This window comes from Pleurodeles waltl, chromosome 1_2 (genome assembly GCF_031143425.1).
Source record: "Pleurodeles waltl isolate 20211129_DDA chromosome 1_2, aPleWal1.hap1.20221129, whole genome shotgun sequence".
Taxonomy (NCBI): Eukaryota; Metazoa; Chordata; class Amphibia; order Caudata; family Salamandridae; genus Pleurodeles; species Pleurodeles waltl.
In genome coordinates this window covers 74,279,272-74,296,783 of record NC_090437.1, presented here as the reverse complement: position 1 = coordinate 74,296,783, position 17,512 = coordinate 74,279,272, and the positions used below count along the sequence as shown (strand labels likewise).

The 17,512-nt window shown below is 44.8% G+C and overlaps 1 protein-coding gene across 2 annotated transcripts in view; it reads right to left on the bottom strand.

Moving 5' to 3' along the window:
• The window catches only part of SHB (SH2 domain containing adaptor protein B), a 358,876-nt gene extending 341,606 nt beyond the window's left edge, over positions 1-17,270 (bottom strand). For both annotated transcript variants that reach the window (XM_069236490.1, XM_069236497.1), the window contains exon 1: positions 15,749-17,270. In XM_069236490.1, coding sequence (XP_069092591.1) covers positions 15,749-16,516 — 768 coding nt within the window. In that variant the 5' untranslated portion in view covers positions 16,517-17,270. The remainder of the gene's footprint in view (positions 1-15,748) is intronic.
• Positions 17,271-17,512: the final 242 nt, after the last annotated feature.

Sequence of the window (17,512 nt, the reverse complement as noted above, 5' to 3'; positions counted from 1 at the left end):
GAACAGAAATTCATACACTGAAATGGAATGTGGGATACCCGAAAAGGAGTGGCAGATATATTTTCGATACACATCAAACATGAATGTTAACATGCCTACAATGCTAATTCAACAGAACAGAATTTAAAACAAGCATTGGCATAGCCAATAGGCCTCGCCTTTGGGGCCATATAAGTAATTAGCCATGAGGTAGGATACACTGGCAGATGGAACATACCATAGCTGACATTGTGCAACTACTGGTGATCCCCTGGAAGGGTAACCCAAAAATATCAAGAGTGTTCAAACAATCATAGTGTAATAAGTATGTCACGTTGGCATGAATCATGGTCATAACTGCAATAGGGAATGATCAGCAGAACACAATCTTCATGTAAACCCTATAAAAACATATCAGAAATATTTTTTGTGCATTTCTACATATACTTGGCATTTGAATGTAATCCTCAGAACAGCCCCTAGAAGGCACCACAATGTAAAAAGCATTTGTAAGAAAAATGGTCATGCAACTGTATAGTCAACCCCTAGAGTGCATAACTGCATGAAAACAGAATGGCAGAACATAATGCAGTGTGGCCATATATTTAGCTCCTGGAGTACGTAGTGAATTACACATTTTCAGGCCTACTAGAATATTACAAACAAGGCCCTTAAAACACAAGCTAATACCAGTTTGATGGTGGTCTCGTTTTCCTAGGACCACCACACAGCGAGGTCTGGGCAAGAATGTTTTGTAAGAGGAATGCCCTGCAAAGCATTACGGCACGAGTTTCCGAGTGCAGCGGATGTTGTAGTATTGCGACGGTAATGCTCTGAGCAGCCCCTAGAGGACACCACAATAAAAAAAGAGCATTTGGAAGAAACATGGTCATGTAATCAAAGTCTGCTTCTAGAGGGCATAACCACATGATAACAGCAAAAAGTAATGCAGTGCAGCCATATATTTAGCCTCTATGAGGGTGTAGCAGGCCTACTGCAATAATATTACAAACAAGGCCCTTAAAAATAAAAACTACTCCCACCTGTAAAACAAAAGTTCCAGCCATGAGAGAGATCTTACAAAGACACCGAATGGTGAGAAAGGTCATTACTTTGGGGCTCCCCACAACCTGGTGTGGGGACCAAGATTTGACCTAGACAGAATGAGTGTGTCATGCTGAAGGTTTTGGTGGTGGTCCACTGTCGTAGAACCACCACAGGCTGAGTTATGCACAAATATGTTTTGCAAAAGAAAAGGCCCCGCAAAGCGTTATGGGGCAAGTTTCCCCGAGTGCAGTGAATATTGTAGTATCGGATCTCCCGCTTTGCCAGGTGAGCAGCATTGAGGTTTTTCATGTTTTTGCTGTTTAAAATGAGATAGTTTGTATATTTGTTTCTACTGCTAAACTTGTAAGTAAGCGTTACTCATATAAAGCACTCCTCCGATCGAGTTTGCACTATATGAAACTTCCAAAAAATAAATAAACTGCTGCATGACCAAACACAAGGAAGAACAGGAAAAAAAAAAAACACATAGGGCCGTGGAGAGGCAAAAGAAAAAAAGTTGTGCACCACACTATAGTATATGGCAGATCCTCAATAATCCATGCAACAGGGTCAGTCTCCGAGGCGGTGACAAAACAGCCTCAAGGCGGGACAAAGAAAGCATTTCCCCACGAAATCAAAGAAATGTTGAAAGGCAGGCAAAGGAACAACTGAAAGTGATGGGAATGGTTAAAGCCCTCAGACTAGATTACAGCATGTTGAGAGAGCAATGCATGCGCGCTGCTAGGCTCGACCTAAAAACTACTGGTCTCCAAAGAATACAGTTGCACCTGGGAATTGCTGTTAATGCAGTGAGCACCATGCAGATTATTTTCAAAAGCTCATAAATTAGTTAGAGATCTTGGAATGGTAGAGAGAATTCAATATCAGATGTTATATTGACATGATTATGGAAATATGCCCTACCTAAGGAGTCCCAAAGCAGAAATAAACAGGTGACAGATTATTCAGAACGCTGCTGCTCGCAGCCTGTTGGGAATACCAAAACACAGTCGGCGAGCACTGCACTTAAAATTCTCCATTGGTTGCTGACAAAGTGCAGGATACTTTTTAAGGCTCTCTGCATTCATGCACAGGGCAAAGCACAGCGTAGGCCCTACGCTCCTCCAAGATATGGTGATGCCCTATAAGATGAGTAGGGACTTGAGGTCCAAAAACAAGAGCTGTTAGTCGTTCCAAAAATTCAAAGAGCATGAATTAGGCGGAAGGTCATTTATGCACCTAGCACCTAAAATGTGTAATGCGTTACCCAGAAGTCTGTGAGAGGATAACAATCAGAGTTTCAGGAAATAGCTAAATATCATTCTTTCCCCTTAATTTTCTGGTTAGGTTTTACACTCCTTCCTTTCGCATAGTGCTGGGAAACAGAAAAAATTGCTCCTTAAACAAGGAGAAGCATGGAAATCAGTAGAAAAACCCAAGCAAATGTGACTTCTGAGATGTACTGCGGTATGGAAAAAAACTTGTCCTTAAAAATCAGGAATCCACTAAAGTACTGCGAACTGATGGATAGCCAATTTAAATGCCAAAACGTGTTCAAATGGAGAAAATACTGTTTAAACTAAGATCAACTGGAAATGTTACAGAAACGTCTTCAACGCATACAGAACGCCTCTGCACGCCTCATCCTCAACATCCCTCGCCACAGCCACATATCCGCCCACCTGAAACACCTGCACTGGCTCTCCATCAACAAGAGGATCACCTTCAGGCTCCTCACCCACGCACACAAAGCACTCCACGACATGGGCCCGAATACCTCAACAGCCACCTCTCGTTGTACACGCCCACCCGTCAGCTGCGCTCAGCCAGCCTTGCCCTCGCCACCGTCCCACGTATCCGCAGAACCACCGCAGGAGGAAAATCCTTCACCTACCTGGCAGCCAAAGCATGGAACTCCCTCCCCGCGCACCCAAGAACTACCCAGGACCATCTCGCCTTCAGGAAGCGCCTCAAGACATGGCTTTTCGAGCAGCAGTAACTCACTCCCCCCCCCCTCCCCAGCGCCTTGAGACCCTCTCAGGTGAGTAGCGAGCTCTACGTCGACAGTCACAAAATTGCTGGTAGGTGTGTGAGAGATGCGTGCAACAGTAAAGGTCAGTCACCTTACCTTCGCTTTTCCCTCAATCAGCACGTTCTCTCAAGACACTCAAAAAGACACACTATTATTCCACCTTGTCACATACCCTTCATCACAGGCTTTAGCGCCTGTGGCATCAAGTCAGACTATCATTATTTGTGCTCCCATGACCTCCTTCTCAAATTCCATCACAACCACCCAGCTAAAGTGCCCTTCATCTCTCCATAGCACCCCTCGCACATACATTTCATTTGTATTATAGCGCGTGTAATGGCTGACTTTACTAATCCACTCAGTCACATACAATACAGATTTGATCTTTGCAGCAGGCATTTAAACCTTCTGCGCTACTCTAGGAGATCAAAACTGCCACTAGACAAAAGTCTGATCATTCTCTAGCAGAAACATAATCACAAGAGTTAGCTTGACTTTTTTACTGCTGTCTAAAAGCTACAGTTGAAATGCGTCGGTTGCAGTATGTGCATCGCTTTCAAAAAAGGCGCGCTACGAGACAACTGGTGGCAAATATATAAATAAATATTTTTTAATAGCTGTATGGTTTCCGTGGGGAGCACTGTCATGGCCCCCAGGGAAACCATACATCTATGAAAAAAACAATTCCTCGCAGGCGATCCTCTGTCAGTATATATATATATATATATATATATATATATATATATATATATATATATATTTTTTTTAACCCCAGGGTGGGGGGGGGGGGTGATCAACTCATGCCCCACAGGGGTAAACTAACTTAAAAAAATATATATATTATATAGGCCCGGGGGGGGGGGGGGCACCCATTAACAGTAGCACTTAAAATTGAAATGTTATGCTTTATACACAAACCCTCTCAACAATTCAGTCATCATATGCATGGCGAAGAGGGGCATTCTCCTCATTCCCCATCCATGTTAAATGTTTGTAAAAATGGGAAACTGATTTGAGGAAGTAGTCGCTGTGATACAACAGACTTCTGATGGTTTTGCACCCCACAATTTAAACACAGGTACCAAAACAAAACAGGCATCCCACATACATAGATCTGTGTTAATTTAATTGGTGATTTCAACCCTACCAAGACCCCCTGACTGCATTGTCAAACCACTTTTATCTTACCAACACATGTGATCACTTGTGTAGAAGTACATTAACGACCAGTCTTGTGTGGCACGCATGCAGGGCCTCAGTCTCAAAAGGCTTTATATTGCAAAATCGAGACAGTTCCAAAAGGGCAGTCTTATCTCAAATATATGCAAACCAAGATATCAGAGTTGTCTGTGTAAACCTCTTCAGGTAATGTTCGACAGTAGGGATTAAACATTAAAAAGGCTGAATGAAATCAACGTTGAACGGGTGGGATGTTTATTAAGAACAATACTTCCAAAGTCATAATTATGCGTACTACAGCCAAGTGTACAGATGCCCCCGTTGGGGAGCAATGTGCCAGCAGCACACTGCAATCTAGAATGTCACACCTTTTCAAATGGTGATATTTCAGAAATCCATCACTCAGTTCTTCTCTCCTGCTGAATGTCATTCGAAAGTTCCCAATTTAAAATTAAAGGGCAAATTGAAATGTTACTGAAAAGAAGGTATTTCCTCTGAGATTAGTCTTTGTTCTGCTGGAATGTCCACAGGGCACTGGCAGGTGTCACTGTACCGCGGGGAACCACGTGCCTATCTCAAATGCAGAAAACCTCAGTCTTGGGGAGCATATATATATCTTCATACACACCGGCAGAGGGAAGGAGGGGGTGTTTATGTCCCAAAGGTGTAGTACTCTTCTGGGATCGCTGTAGTGTGTCCCGGTTCTTGTGTAATCTTTTGCTCCATAGTTTTCTCTTTAAACCCTCCTTGCACACCAATGCGCATCCTGATTGCTCTCACACTAGGGTCCCCCTCTGCACCCCCACAAGAGAGGGCGATGGTAGGTATGCTCATCATTGCTGCATATGACTGAGTATCACTGTGCTGTGGGCTGGCACACGAGGTATTACTCTATGCATGCTGCTGCACGTCTTATTCTTGCGTTTCAATTGCTATGCTGTAGACTGCCAAACTGTTTACAGTTTAAAAAAATGCATTTTCTAACAATGCTCAACCTGCATGGCAGGCACTGTTTACAGAGTATTGCTGTACACTTCTTACCTTTATGTGTACTGCTCAACACTTAAGGGCTGTACATGTCCTACTGCACTTACAATGTTGACTGTACAGTGCTTCCCCCTCTTCTATATTAACTGCTATACTGGACAACCCTATGCTGTGCATCACTGTACTTTGTGTTGCTTAATACTGAAGCCTCCAGTGGGTTATGGCATTCCAAGTACATATGACGAGGTAGCAGAATATCTATTCAATCTCCACTAAAGTCACGCTGTGGAGGTTACGATCACAGTAGGACTCTAGCTATACCTCACTATTACTGAGGAGACCCGTGTAGGTCAAAATGGAAAAGGGGCTGCTTGTGAACCTGGCCAAACAGTCTGGGCTGGACTGCTCCAAATGCAGGAGGATTGAAACGTATCTGCATATGACTGGTCTCTGCCTAAAGTGGTACAGTGAGTGAAAAATAACAGACTGGAACGCAGCGTGAGAGATCAATGTTGGACAGAATTCATTCAAGCATTCAGTCTTCACCTTGTTGCAATAGGCACCGCAAGTGAGACAAGTATGCTCAGAGGAAGGTACTGTGTGCACTCTAGTCTACACACAAGCTGTAGTGAGGATAACTGTTGTGTGCTAAGCGGAATGTAACAAAGGTCTACACACATTTTGAACTGTATGGCAGATCCAGGGTTCCGCATTGGCTGAATGGGACAGCCCACTTAAGTAAAATACAAACTCTATTGCTCCGACACACATTACAAAACGAATCCACCACTTATAATGACAAACTGTTGCAAATTATTTTTGGATTCATACATACAAAGGATTTCAAACATGTGCTAATATAGTGTCTCAGATGGTTTAAGATGTAGTGTGCTAATGCATTTGTGCAAATCTCACTATGATTTTTGCCTGCTAAACACTAACATCATGACCAAAAAACAAAAACAAAAAAAACTAACCAAAGAACGAACATCAAAAATGTCCATAATGTGATCAAACACCAGCATAAGTAGCTTCAATTACCATGGGGCAAGGTCACACAATGAACAACTCACAGAATTCATGTCAAGGTCTGTTGAGCGTCCTTTCACACTAGATTAAGACAGGAGATAGTTCTTGAAGCTCAATACTCCAGTTCCTAGGACAACAAGTTTGTGAAAATCAAGCTCTGCATTTAAAAATTGTTCTAATGAAAATATTATGTATTACCTACTGGTGGTCGTCAGTTGGTAGTAACAGACAGGACCTAGTTTACATTGGAAAGCCTTTTTATTTTTTTTAAACTTGCCTATATCGTTGGCATCATTTGACGAATCTTCATGGAACTTTCTAAAAATGTGTTCCCAAAAATCCTGTTATGCATGGGAGCCCGTCAAGTGGGGGCAGATGGGGGGAAAAATAAAAAGGGGGGGGGGTGGGGGGGAGTGCACTTCCCATTTTAATTCCCATAGGGATTTGAACCTGACTATACCCCAAACTGCTAGACCGAATTACACCACATTTGGCAGAAAAGTAGCTTTTGGTCTAAATCTGTTCAGTAGTTTTTGAAATCTAAAAACAAAAACAAATTTGATACCTGGAGGTGCGAATGCTTTGTGAATACTCCACATCTTGTGTACAGATCTGACTGGCTGCCAGCACTTCAATCCAGAAGTGGCGGCAGCATGGACTCATTTAGGTGTCGCAGCTGCGACCCCTGGCATGCCCCTTGCAACCCCTGACTGGCTTTGTAACACCCTGGCCTCAGAAGTGACAAAGTCAGTGCCTGAACACAGTGGCAGCTCATATTAAAAAATGGTTTTAAATGTATGTTGTGCTCTGCTTGTAGGTGTGGGTGTGTTTATATGACTGCGTTTGTGCAGGTGTCAGTAAGCATGTATGTGAAAGTGAAATTTAAGGGCAAAGGGTGTGTGATGGGCACACAATGTCAATTTTGCTACCTCGCCACCTTCCCAGGATTTTTTTTTAGAAATTGATGGAGGGGGGGGAGCTCCTCCCCCACAGCCCCAGGGACTGCCACCTCCCCGGTGCAAAGTTCTTGAATGAACACAGGGGGCCACGCAGCCCCTCCGAGCAGCCACAGGGACTGCCACCTCCTCGGGGCAATCAGTATGGTATACGGCGGGCCGCACTGTTCCCTCTCCCCCCAACCCCATGGACCACCACATCCCCAGCACAGCCCTGGGAGCCGCCAGCTCCCTGAGGCAGAAAGAAATTAATATAGGGGATCCATCGCAGACCCAGTCCCTGGGGACCACCACCTCCCCGGGCTAAATTAAGTGATGGAGCGGGCTGCACGGACACCTTGTGAAGCCATAAATGGCCCTGGGGACCGCCACCCTCTGGGGCCGGCTCCTACTGCCTTCCGAGGTGCCCACTGCTTGCAGGATTAATGCCAGCTCTGTCAGGAGCCAGCTGGGACGGTGGGAGCCTGGAGGCTCCCCCCAGGGTACCTCCAAATTAAAAAAAAAAAAATCACTTTCAAAACGTGGAACTGCACATTTGCAGTTCCATCTTGAAAATTCTAGGATGAGGACACTCAAGGAACAATCGCAGTGGCAAAGTTTAAGACACACAAGGTCTCTGGAGACATTCCCTTAATGTCCTTTACGCAGCTGTAGTGTAGGAGACGCACTACACATTTACCCATTGAGGTAGAACTTACTAATTAGCCAATAGAAAGTACGCCACTAGGGTAGACATTTTGCAGAAAATGGTGGCCTGCTCTTTGATAAATACGCATGGCAGAATTTATTCTGGCACTAAGCTCATTTTACAAAAATTAAACCTCAGTGGCAAGCAATTACACATACAAACAAAGTGGGAACCCACATTGGAACTCCACTGCTGTAAAGTACTAATCATCCTAACTTCGTGCACATGGTCAAGGCAATCTAAGTGTGTTTTTTCTGCATTTCCACATTGAAAAGTTATCTGTAATCTTTGATGGGGTGTTCCCCTCCTCGCCTCTTTCACGTGCAGTATCTGATGTAGTGAGTGTGAGGAGTGGGTTCTTTCTTGTCAACTGGTGCTGAGATCCAACCCCATTGCACACGTCTGCCAGGCATATCGAGGGCACCAATGAAAGTTGCCTAAGGACATGAGTTATAGTTACTTGAAATACACTTAAAATCATATATATATATATATATATATATATATATATATATATATATATTTTTTTTTTTTTTTTTGGTCTGTCTACCCGGATTCCAAATTCACAAGAAGCACAGGGTCAGGCTCACAATGAATTCACTTTTTCACCTTTAGTCCTATTTGAAGCAACAGTACACAGAGATCTTTACCTTCAACATTAAAAAGCTCAGAGTACATATATACAACTCAAGGCTTGAAGTGCTAACGTGACTGCATGATGTCAGCCACTGCTGACTCATAGCGCGAGTCTTTTCTACAAGGCATGGAATAAGTTCAGGGACTCCAAACATCTGCCGAGTAGGCATGCTTCCACCTCAATCAGCAGAGCAGGCTGCATGATTCATTTAATAGGCAGGATAATGTCTGAGGAAATTGCTTGCGATGCTTGTGTGAGAAAGAAGCCCAAGAAACGGGGGTTTATAGACTGATGAACTGAGCAACAGCTTTCATCCAATTGTGTGTATTTCAAGGGGACACTGAATACGCATATTACTGTAAGTCACCTCTTCTAATTGGGCTCAAATCACAAAGGTGCAGTGGAAGTAGCCAACTATTCTGTGCTTAGCTGGACGAGCTTATAAGCGGATATAATTAAATACATGCTATACGGGGGTAGGTTCCACAAAAAGTGTATAAAGTAGATTACCTTTTTTTTTTTTTTAAATGATATTCAATACTACTGATGTAGTCCTTGACCACAGATGTTACAGACACAATAAGCAGACATACTCAGACTCCCAAATCTGTTTGAACTCTCTGGAAAAGGTTACCTCAGGGTGAACCGTGGGACATGAAATCATTTGCTGTAATTGTGCAGAAGCAGACAATGTTGCGGCAGCACCAGCTGTCCCGAGCTAAACTGTGGTTAATGCAGCCTGTGCGTGCGATCACCCAAAGTAAATTCATTTACAGTGAACAATCTCACATCACAAGCCATCTGGACATCGGCGCACACATACAACCCCACCCCCCACCAGCAACGAGACATCTAAAAACCGGGCGGAGGCAGGGGGATGCAGTAATCATCAAGAAATTAAGAGACAAATCACAACAGCAAACAGAGTCCAACTAGAACAAGGAAGCAGCAAAAGTGAGCAGGCCCCACTAAAGCTAAAGAATGGGCAGGTTCTCAGAGTCCACTACGGAAGGGTGAGAGAAACACAGAAGCCTGACACTGGATGTGGAAAGAGGGTGCTCTGCGCGTCACTGTTGTTTTCTCATCACTTACAACAATCTTCAGTAATCTGGTCTTTAAGTGGGATTAAAAAAGAGGGATGAAAAAAGAGGGGGCTCCTAAAGAAGAGTGTCTAATTTAATTACGAGTGTGGCTTAAACACGTAAATTGAATTTCTGTGATTCCCAAAATTATGCGTTCCATGGCCTCATACTTCTGGTTCCTCTCGGAGTTTTCCGTTACTGCATCCAGATTTGTGAGACATAATTAAAACCAGTGATGACTATTGCCTTTGTCATTGGCTGTTAGAGCGATAAATGAGTAACAAACATTGTGTTGCAAATAATTAATATTGAAAATGTTCAGTTCTGGAAGTGTGAGACTGAATTAAATATTACTGAGGTCCAGGGAAAGTCGTCCGAGCATCTTGATCACTCACGTTATGGTCACTATGTTGTACATCTGCGCCATTTTTTCTCACACATTGCATCCATCTACATATTTACAAATTGTGCAACTTCTCTCTTCCCACAATAGAATGCAGCGGTGGCCTAAACCTAAGTGCGCATGTGTTTTTGGACGGCCACGGACGGCCAGTCAGCCAAACACACAAGCGCACTTAGGCGCACTCTCCCCTCACCCCCCTACGGTGGCCCAGCCCCACCCCTCCTTGCACTGCTGGCTGTGCGAGAAGCAGAAAAATAAAATGATCTGTTTTATTTTTCTGCTTCTGGCACAGCCAATGGGGCGACGCTCCATCGCCTGCTCAAATGAATGCATCTTCTTTACTTCACCACCCCACGCACAGTGCACTCACTCACCTGTAAGCACCTCTTTATTTTTACCTTCATCCTTTCAATATTTGACAAATGTACATCGCCTTTATACGCACTTGCACAGAACCACAACTGTAACTTGAATAAGTGACCACTGCCCTGTGCACTCAGCACAAAGTGCTATAACTTGATGACCATGTATTCGAAATTTCTTTTTTTTTAACCCAGTGACAGGCACTGTAAGACACTTGCACTGCCTTCAGCCTCAACTTCAGAGCTCTCAATCGTGGCTAGTTTTAAACTCCTGGGGGTGACATTTGGAAGTATGGTCTGTGCAAGTGTGATATGCTACGTAAAAAAATAAAGAAATACAACATCCTGGAAATAGCTAACACTCTTACAGCATGCAAGAATAAGTAAAACGTGAAATATAAACAGGAACTAAATCGCTGGCAGGGATTACTTTAACGTTTTACATGTTATTGTTCAGCAGTTGGATCAGTGTTTTTCCTAGTAAAATTAAAAAACACCTATAGAAGGCCCGAAAGGGACCCTTGTTAACGTCCACTTTTAATTACTACTGGGTCTTAGACCCGACGGTACCGGGCCCACTTAGAGCATTGGTACGGATGCCAAAGGTGTGAAACTCTGTCTGAGAGACTGCGTGCCAGCTGGAACGCCACGTTTCTGAGGCCTGCTCTTTCCGCGAGCAGATACTGAATTTGGGAATTTAGGATCACTTCAAAAGAACCATTTTGGCTAACCCATCAGATACAATGGTTTGATGATGGGAAGCGCGAGAAAGTAACATGGCGTACCCAGTGAGAAGACCTAGGGTAATTCTTTCAAAGAAGCCTCCAGTGGCGTCATACCAACCTCTTGCAAGACCAAAGCAAGTTATTATTTCTCCATTTGCAGAGCTGTCCTGGCACAATAACAACAATGGATCCATATCAGAACATGTTTATATAAGAGATCCCCACAAGCTGTCAGTGCCAACTCTGAATAACACCCCTTAGCATCACACGCACAGATCTGCAGTTTGTGGAGAGCCACAGTTACAACCGTGAAAAACTAAATGCCAGCACAGATTGCTGAAACTATATACACGTTATCACGTTTTGGATAAGCTCATCAACTGAGATCACGTAGAGGTTCCATTACTGCATGCCGATTTTGTAGCGCTGTAACTGGAAAGTCATGATACAACTCAAAGACGCACAGAAGAGAGGGACGGAAGTGAAGTGAACCCGGAAGGATTCCAACCAGTGACATGAAGGTCCCTGGATACATCAGAACACAGACATCTTAGCAACAGTTTTTTGTGAACTGCTTCTGGTGGGACAATGAGTGTGCGTGGATGAGTGCGCACAAAGGGGCTCATGTCCCAAACCGAAGACTGCGTTAATGTGTTACAGGATGCATTGCTTCAGTGCATGCCTGGCTTTACAGACTGCAAATGTTAGTTACTTATTACAGTGGCTCTGGACCTTAAGATATGGACAGCAATTTGCTGTAGCCACCTGTAAATTGAAGAGGAAAACAAAAGTCAACAGAGAAAATATAACAGAAGGCAAGACAATGAAAGGTGAAGTGTAAAACACAATAATAATCATCATGTCATTATAAAAACAAGATGGGCAAATACACAAAACGAGAAAGCAAGTACCGAAAGCTGTCGACGTACTTTCTCCTTTTAAGTTATTTGGATGGGTTGTTGGGGTGGTTAGCACAAAACTTATGGGAATCACTTACATTCAGTATGAACTGTGAAAAATGGGGGAGATACTGACAACTGCAGGAGGGTGTAAGTCTTCAAAAATGAGGGTGATGTTGATGAGAGAAGCATGGAAATCAGATCATGAAGGTACATTTTCCATTTTATGAACACCCTGGCCTCACTGAGCACTCTGCTCAGCCTCCCTGTCTTCAGTAATGCAGCAAAGATCGCCCTATTCAAGGGAAAATTCAAGAGAAAATACTAAGATCACCCAAACCTTTGAAATGGGACGAGGCACAACCTTGCATAGGTCCCACAAGATTAAGTCATTGAGGTCTAACTAAAATATAATTCTGAAAATATCCCAGCAGATCAACGCTTGATGCTGCAATACATTAGCAGGGAACTGTGTTGGTGTGTTAAAAAATTAGCCTAATAGGTAAATACAACAACATGGTTCTCCTGCAAGCCTACTACCAGCTCCCATAGTTCTCAAAACAGTCACAGAGAGCAAACCGGAAACTAAGCACGTCTTACTTTCTCTGAATGCACAGCACATATGGTTAGGATTAAGCATTTGAAAACATCGCTATATTTCTGGCATGCAAAACAGATTTACAATAATTATAATTTCCAACAAAGCAGAGGGACTCCCAATAGTAGATGTCAAATGTAATTCATTCACTTTTAGTAACAAGAGGAAACCTCGAGATCCTTCACATGTGCAACTCTGATTTAACCACAAACAGGAAATTGTCCAAAAAAAACATGGATATAGGATTAGCAGGCACAACAAGTACTCTTGGGGGAAAAAAAAACAAAAAAAAAAACACGTAATTTGCCGCAAAATGTAGCTTTCGTCAATGCACATGTATCCCGGGCTGCTGGTTGCCTAGTTTGTCTTCAGCACCCTAACACAAACAATGCGTGGTTCCAAAGAATCTTAGGAGGATTTTCCAATATTGTGTGTGTGGTTGTCTAACAGAAGATCACTTGATATCTAAAAATAAAATTACAAATTTACAAAAAGAAACTGTGCAACTGTTATCGACCAACAAGAATTTTTAATGGGGAAATAATTTCGTCTTTGAGGCATGTAGATAAAAAACATGCTTACATGTCTATCAATATCTAATTTCACTTGTCATTAAGCTATTTTGTTTTGGAAGATCAGCTTTGACAGGGAATTGGCTAGAGAGGTGCAGGGTTTTTTACCAAAGTAAGTCCCTAGTACTAGCACCACCTACAAACCACGGTAATGGGCAGATAGGGCATGAACCGTGATGAAGGGCAAACCAGAGAAAATATGTGGACATCTGAGGACGCAGAACACAGGACCTGATTATGGCATTGCCACCAAGACCGCCAATATTGTGGTGGTGAGGCAGCCTTCAAGCTGACAACCTCACTGTCATATTACGACATTGCCACTGGTCAGCCCATTGTAAACAGTGTGGAAGCATTGGTCTCAGCTCCCTTAGGGAGTCGAGGGCAATGCCGCCATACACAAGCACCCTCAGAATGAGCACTTTCTGCAATAGCAGACAGTCTGCATTCCAAGGGTTGTGGCAGGGGGTTGGGCGGGGGGGCTGCAACGCCCACAACATGGTAGTTAACAGTGCATAAGCCCCCCCTGTGGCCACCAGGAACGGCTTTCCGCCAGCCTTTTCATGGAGGGGACCCCACCATTAAACAACTGACCTAAAGTGATGTCATGTTTAGCAAAGCGTTGCCGAACTCTGCACCACAGTGGCTGGCCACGACCTCGACCGCTGACAACCCATAAGGAACCATGATCTTGGCAGTGGTCTCCTGATAGTACCACCGCCAGGATCATAATCTGGCAGTCGACCACCACGAGTCCAACCACTACCTTGAGTTTCATGGACCGCCAAACTCGTAATGAGGCCCATAGTGTTTAACATAGGCCCATGCATTCCCTTTATCACTTTACTATGAACTGTGCTCAATTGCTTCTCTGTTACAAAATCATTAAATGGATATTTATGTTTTTTACAACTCATAAAACCATAATGTATGTTTAAAAAAAAAAAAAAAAAAAAACACATCTAAAGTGCTGTCATGGTTCTGAAACAAAAACTAACCCATCCTAAAATTGTCCAGTCATGAACAGTTTCACAAACCACAGCCCTGCCAAAGAAAATCATTAACTACCACCAAATGCAGTGTACTGCCAATCCATCAGATTGCTTGAATACTCAAATGATCACCCATATCGCAAAGATGCTAAATGCTCCCTCTTCCAATGGAATTTGTTTACTGCTCAAATGTGTTAGCATTAGAGGATCCAGACCATTGAATGATCAACATATTAAAGTTGCAAATATCTATACAAATTCAAAGCCCACCAATGTCTTTTTTGTAACATCTTAAAATGTAACAAACTGCTTTAAGCTAAGCAAAGGCACAACTCCGAGTAAGTTTCTAGTTCCATAGCAAGTTTGCTACAGTTATGTTAAGCAGCATTTTCTGTAGCTAAGAACACAGTTTCCTAAGGTAGTTAAATTGGAAAACGCTCGCTTTTGAAGCCTCTTTATCCACCCTTGATGGATCTGCAAGAAGCCCGACATACCAAGCCACAACTGCTATTTGATTTCAAAGTTTTGTAAAGGTTCAAAGGGCACCAATGTTATAAACAGAACAATCTCATTTTGAATGGGAAAGTAGAGCTATTACTAAACATTTGCAATCGCTAGTTAGTTGTTCTGTCATCATTAATGTAAAGTAGTTTAATACACCGACAGTGGCACATAGCAATACATGAAAATCAAAATACATAAGTAAAGTACTTTTAAGATCATTTAGAGTTTGGTACTAGAAGGAACGGAGCAAAGAAAGGGCAAAAAATGACTGGTATGGAACAGTATTCCAAAAGTAGCCTTTTATTGCATCTGACCATTGCTTGAATTTAATAAAATAAAAAGCATACATTAATATAATAGGGGAGTTGATTTAACCCTATACTTACTTTTCTTTAATCTGTCCATTCTTAATGCCTAGAGCTGAATATTACGCAAGCAATCATTTCTTGCTCTTTCTCTGCACCAAGGATCATTTTCAAAGTATATTTAGTGCTGGTGGAGAGAGGGTTAAACATTTCTATTGACAGTCTTAGGTCATTTACTTCAAATTCTAAATTGGGCCTTTTTTCTCAAACTTAATTGCTGATCCCATAAAAAAATGTTCGTCTATAGTTGATTTTGAGTTACAGAAGCCATATAAATTAATTAAAATATTTCTTCAAAAAATTAGGCAATCTCCCACCCTCCGAACAGATGTTTTGCTCATGGTTTGTGGGGCAGTAGATTTGACATGAATGAGGTGACAGTTTAAGTAAGTTCTGCAATTACTGCTGGTGCTCTCAATGCACAATTAAGTAGGCTTGGGGTAGCTGAGGACACGCGAGTAAAAAAAAAAAAAAAAAAAAAAAAATACACACAACACTAGAATTATAAGGGATAGCAGATAAACAAAATCTTAGAAAGGAACAGTGGCGGTACAAGCTGGGGAAGTTGCAAGAGGACATGTGAAGATCTGAGGGGGTGCTGTCTGAGACTTGAGAGAACAACAGGGTTCGTACAGGGTTTTAATGGTGGACGCATGGGCTTTCCTATGCTGGGGCAGTGGGACATGGGATGTCAAAAGACCATGTTACTCACCTTCTCTTTCTTCGCCGGGTTGCTCTCCTCCGGGATGCTTTGCTTCTTGCAAACTGCAGTTGGGCTCCACGTGCTGCAGTTGGTGGACACCACTCCAGCGGTGGGCTCTGTACCCAAGCCAGCGCAACTCTCAATTTTGATGAGTCGGTGCTTGGGCGAGATGTACTTGACCTCGGAGAGCAAGAGAAGTGGCGCAGGGTGTTGCTGGGGCGGCAGAGGCCGCCGCTCACTGTTGCACCGGTACAGCGGCGAAGGAGAGCCTGGCGGGGGCAAAATGGGCGAAGCTGCGCAGCAGCCTCGGGGGACAGAGGCCTCCCGCACGCTGCCCCCACACTGCGTAAGCCCCTTCCTGCGGGCCAGCTCCAGCTCCTCTTGGGTGCAGTAGTCCCGGCACATGGCTCGCAGCTTGCGAAGCGACGAGCCGGGCCCGCTGTACGGGTCCTCAAAGTCCCGCTCCTTCTGAGCGCGGTACGCGCGGACGAGGTCGCTCTCCTCATGGCTTCGTTGCCCACCTGGAAACGGTGAAGTGTGGTGATGCCCAGGCTGATGCCCGCTGGGCTCAGTGCCGCCACCACCCCCCGCCTGGCGCTGCTTGTAGTCAGGCCGCGGGGGCTGTGGGGGGCTCTTGGTCTTGCTGTTGCCCAAGCTGAAGTACTTGTTCAGCCACTTTGCCATGACACCCCCGCGGCTGGCTCTGGCAGGCCGGGTGCCTGGGCTGGCAGGCTCCGCCGTGTCCGCGTGCCTTCCTGGGCCACCCAGACCTGGCATCAGGAGTCGTAGAATGTGAAGACCTGTTTAATTTGTGAACTCTGTGCTGTCTATACAACCCTCGACCACCTGCACTCCAAAAACATTACTTGCAGGGGGCGTCACTTCCCAGAGGTCACTAAATGTACTGCAGGTGATCACTGAACACAGAATATGAGGTCAAAGTACAGGGCGCCTGGGAGCTGTGCAGATGGGTACTAAAGGGGCACAGTAAATTGGGTTCACAGCAGGTCAATAAGTTACTGTAAGGGGGCAGTGTGTGGGTCAGTAAAAGCACTGCATACGGTATCTCGCACAGCTGCAGTCCTATGGCCCAAAGGGCCGCCAGTGTCCACCGGGTCAGTTTGTACTTGTTGGACAGAGTATTTGCTGCTGCTGCCCTTGGAGTACCGGGGTAGGTGCCCGCAGACAGGTACTGCCGATGCTTCGTCCACTCTGCGATAGGTCCTCGGCCTCCCGGGCTCTGCGGTGCAGGATGCCGCAGCGCTCACACCGCTACAGGTGCCCCCAGCACGGCCGCTGCTCCAAGACAACCGCCTGCTTGGTCTCCCTCTCCAAAGCTGCCTTTACCCGCGACGGTGTCTTCTATGCGGACGTTGGCACCCTTGGTCCGTGAAGCGTGAACCTTCCCGCAGCGCCCGCCCCAGGGCAATGCTCTCCGAGGCGCTGCAGCCCTCCTCTCCAGCGCCGGCCTCAGCACTGACCCGTCTCCCGCAGCCAGCCGCCCTCCCCGGCCGCGAGCTCCTCCCCGTCTCTGGACCGCCCACCGGCCCGCCTCCCAGCGCTCCCTACTCCCCGCCTGGCGCAGGCTCGCGGGGAGCTGTGCCTCCCGCACCCAGGGCTCCCCCAGCGCTGGTCCCACCTATTGTCAGCAATGCGGTGACGGTCCGGTGCTTCCCAGAGCTGTCCTCCCCGGAGAGAAGCCTTCTGCAAGCGGAGCGCTTCTGTGACTTGGAAAGGGGCCTTCCTTCAGCTTGGTCTGAAGAAGGTCAATTT